The 4,111-nt window shown below is 52.5% G+C and overlaps 1 protein-coding gene across 1 annotated transcript; it reads right to left on the bottom strand.

The window, feature by feature from the left end:
• Positions 1-361: 361 nt before the first annotated feature.
• PIGM (phosphatidylinositol glycan anchor biosynthesis class M) lies at positions 362-2,429 on the bottom strand. The gene has a single exon (XM_072856458.1). The coding sequence runs from the start codon at positions 2,310-2,312 to the stop codon at positions 1,047-1,049; it is 1,266 nt and encodes a 421-aa protein (XP_072712559.1). The 5' UTR covers positions 2,313-2,429; the 3' UTR covers positions 362-1,046.
• Positions 2,430-4,111: the final 1,682 nt, after the last annotated feature.

Below are 4,111 nucleotides of genomic sequence, written 5' to 3'. Positions count from 1 at the left end.
TCCACAATAACTGTTAATTAACTGCAGCTTAAAGCAGTGGCCTCTTTTCTAGATCGTGGCAGCAAGGAACACAGATATTTTTGCTTTATACATCTCTGTGACCCAAGACAGGTATTTGGAAAAATCTTCCTCCATGGCAAGGGGAATAAATCTGTTCAAAAAATTCAAACAGCACTGAAAAGGCAAAAATGAGTATCTGAACGAGCAGGCATATCTGAATTCTAAAATAAATTAACAGTTTCAAGGAGTTAATGACTTGTATGAAATAACCACTTTTTTCCTACTTCACTGAAGAAAGACCAGGTACAGGCCACAAACACTGCATAGCTAAAATGTTACTGTGAAAAGGAGAGAAAAAAATAAATCCCCATGTATGTATTAAGTATTGCTTTATATTTATTCGTTAGCTTAACCGTTGCAAAACACACCACCCACTTACTGGAATGTACAAGACTGTCAAACTCCCAACACCCCTTTATAATCTCCTGTTTGTCTAGACAGGGACCATAGTCCTCAACGAGTAAATGACAGAGTAAACTAATAATGAGAAAAAGGGTGTCAGGGAGTAAGAAGATTGGGGCTGCTCCACGCGGGGTAAGAGTGGGACCTTGAGGGTGACCCTGGCACAGGCCATACCCTCACTGACCAGGGCACAGTCACACTGCGTCTGGAGATGGCAGGCGGAGCTGGGTGCTGGTCCATCATAGCCCCAAACGTGGCAAGTGATGAACTGGTCCAGGGTCCTTTCAGGGAGTCCCATCAGGAGCAGCAGGAGCAAGGGCTGGAGACAGTGCTGGAGAGAAGGTTACAGTGCAGTTTCGAGGTCCACGTAAGGAGACAGGTACATGTGCAGACACTGCTCAGGGCAGGACTGGGGCTGCTCAAGGCAATTAAGGCCAATCAGTGCCCTCACGGCCCTGACAAAGTATCATTTACGTACAACATGCTTTAGTACAATGTGCAAGCATTTATATCAAACAAAGTGCCGGTGGTATGACAAGCCTTGTTAAAGACAGTAGTGCTGTTTCTAGATCTTGGCCTGTTTATTACTGTTGTTTGAGTTTTTTTGCAACTTGTGCTTCCTTTTGATAATGTGAAATAATCTGAACAATTATGAGGCTATTAATAAAAAGGAAAAGCAAGCCTGCCAACCATATAAGTAAAAAAGTGTTATATCCTTTGAACTCCAGAAAGTATGCAGGTGCGAGCCACAGGCCTTGTCCAACAAACCACAGAAAGAGAAGCAGCACACCACGACACCAGGACATCTTAACACTAGGCATTATGAGGGGCAAAAGGCAGAGATACCAGACAAAGTACTGGGAGGTACATACTTTGTTAAAACTCACAAAAATAGCGGTGTTTAGGAAACAACAGAAGGCAAGGTCTCTGTAAAATGCTATGGATACAACTAGGAGCAAAAGCAGCTGGGGCAGGAAAGCTGCGAGCCCAAGGGCAAAACTCCATTTGCTCTCTGCAGTTAAATACAACATGTAGAAATAGGGAGAGAAGTTATGACGGATATCCCTCCTGGTCAGGTGGTAGAGGTAGGCATGCTCCAAAAACTCCCAGCTGTAGAGGTGATAAAATGCAACAGTCAAGGCAGCCAGCACAGATCCAGCAACTGCCCCAAAAAGCAGCACATCGCGGTTCAGCATCTTTACAAAAAGCTGCCAGAGGTACCCTACAAACGCAAACTTTCCTTTTCTGTCACACCCCGTATCCACTGCCCCTTCCCCGCCACACCGCTCGCTCTGCAGGTGGAGCGCTATGGGCAGCGCGTAGGTCAGTGGGTATATTTTCATGTGCACAGCCAGCCCGTAGCAGGCTGCGGCCTTCCCTACGCTCCCCCCTTCCACGAAATACAGGGTGGCGAGCACCAGCAGCGCGACCAGGGCCTCCGCGTTGCCCCGGCTGGAGACGGCCATGGGCAGGGGGTTGAAGAGCCAGGCGGCGGCACAGCACCCGCAGGCCTGGCCGGCGGCGGCTCCTCGGCGCCGCAGGGCCCGGTAGGCGACGACGGCAGCTGCCAGGTCCCCCGCCACAAAGAGCAGCTTCCCGAAGACCTCGGCGAGGTAGATGTTGGGCGTCAGCAGCCAGGCCAGGAGCGGGGTGTAGCGGTAGGTGGCCCGCCGGTAGGGCGACCGCCCCTCGGTCACCAGCCGCGCCGCGTCGGTGAAGACCCGGTAGTCGACGTCGGTGTACCGCACCCGCATGGCCCCGTCCTGCTGCAGGCCGTACAGCACCAGCCCCAGCCTCGCCAGCAGCGCCGCGCCCAGCGCCGCGCCCACCCGCGGCCGCCCCACCGCCATCCCCCGCCGCGCTCCCAACCGGCGCCGGTGGGCGCGCGCAGCTCCTGCGTGCCCCGCGCGGCGGGGAGGGGGCGGGCGCCCGCGCTGGGCCCTGGCTTCCGCCTGTCTGCCGGGGGGTGGGGGGGAGGGCGGCACCGCGCATGCGCGCGGCCGCTGCCGTTGGGCGGCGGCGCGTGCGTGGTGTGGGCGCTGAAGCCGTTGCCCTGGCCGGGGCGGGGGGGCGCTGCCGCTCTGGTTGCCGCAGGGCGGGCTGCCAGGGGAGCGCGGGGTGCGTCCCCTCAGAGCCTGCCGCCTGTCAGGGCTGGGCGGTCGGGTGTCCGCCGCCCACTCCGCCCCCTGAGGCCGCGGGATGTGGGCAGGGGGAGCGCTATCGCGCGGCTCCGCTGTCCCCCGCTGTCCCCCGCTGTCCCCCGCTGTCCCCCGCTGTCCCCCGCTGTCCCCCGCTGTCCCTGCGCGCCCGGGGTAACGCACCTGCGGAAAGGGGGAGGCGTCCGGAGCTGCGCGCCCTTCCCGCGTTTGAGCTGGGGCGTTGTTGTGGTGGTTTCTGTTTATTCCGGTGGACTGCGGTGCCCTGCTGCAGTAAGCGCGGTCCCGCGGCGCTGGCTGAGAGCCTTGCTAGAGGATGGGCACCTTTGTCAAGGGGTGTAGGAAGAGCTGCGGGGCCTCACCACCCCCGCTGCTGCTGCTGCTGCTGCTGCACCCTTTCGAGGGCAGGGAGCAGCGTGCAGCGCAAATCTGTAAGGCTCTATAGGCAGAGAGGCACCATATGCAATAGTAGTTAAGTAAGAAGAAGAAGGAAAAATAACATCTGTTATTTACCTTCTGCAAATGGCTGTGTTTTGCCTAGACATATGAGCTCTCTCTGAAGCACTTAGGTAAGCTTCCTTCCACAGTAAATTTCTCGCTCACTTGGATCAGAAACAGTACCGTGAAAATCAGAGCTTAGAAAGGGTTACTTACAACACAGAAATTAATTCCACTGTATCTTGAGTTGGTTTGTATGTCTTTCAAATAGTTCTCCTGTCTGGATATTTGCTATAGGTTGTATCTCACATTTGAATTGTGGCTGACTGAAAAACAGGTATTTATTACTTACCAGTATTATGGGTTTCATATTAGAACTGAGGAGGGTTTTTTTAGAGATGCTTTCTTCATCAAAAAACGTGCATCTGCTTGTTTAGTAGTTAATTGCAACTGCATTCTTTTTGCTGAATGGTGTCACTCGGAAACGTTTTGGGAGCTGCAGCGTTGCTGGCTCACATCGCTCACAGAAAAGAATCTGCTTTTTCTCTGTTCTGGGGACACTCATCAGAGAACTGGGAGCACGGTTTTGCATTTGGCACAGAAGTCTTGGGAGGGTGTCCTAACTGGTAGGCTATTCAGGGGACAAAAGATATTTCTGTTTGTGTGTACACAGCTATTCGTTTTTATCAGTTAAGACTGTTTTACTTTGCATAATAATACAATGGTGTATAGGCTGAGGTGTCCAGTGGGAGAAGCATAGTAACTAACTAACCTGGAGAATCAGTTTTTCCCCTGTCTGTATAGGTCACCAGATATTTACATGTTATATACTAAACTGGACATCCTCAACAGGAGAGCTCAAGAGACTTCTCCATTAACTCACCATATGACATAATTAAGTCCTAAAACTGATGGTTAGGGTATTTTTGGGATAGGGCATGAGAGTGGTTGTTGCTCCTTTGTAAATTATTGCTTACTCACTACTGCTGTTCTACTTTAGGACAGGAAAGATTGGTAACATTTTATCTCCTTCCTTCTTTTATATATCTTGTACT

The sequence above is a fragment of the Ciconia boyciana genome, chromosome 3 (genome assembly GCF_034638445.1).
Source record: "Ciconia boyciana chromosome 3, ASM3463844v1, whole genome shotgun sequence".
Classification (NCBI taxonomy): domain Eukaryota; kingdom Metazoa; phylum Chordata; class Aves; order Ciconiiformes; family Ciconiidae; genus Ciconia; species Ciconia boyciana.
This window is presented reverse-complemented; position numbering and strand designations above follow the sequence as displayed.

Excerpts from the sequence above, each read along its gene's own strand:
- PIGM (XM_072856458.1), bottom strand. The coding sequence starts at position 2,312 with ATGGCGGTGGGGCGGCCGCGGGTGGGCGCGGCGCTGGGCGCGGCGCTG.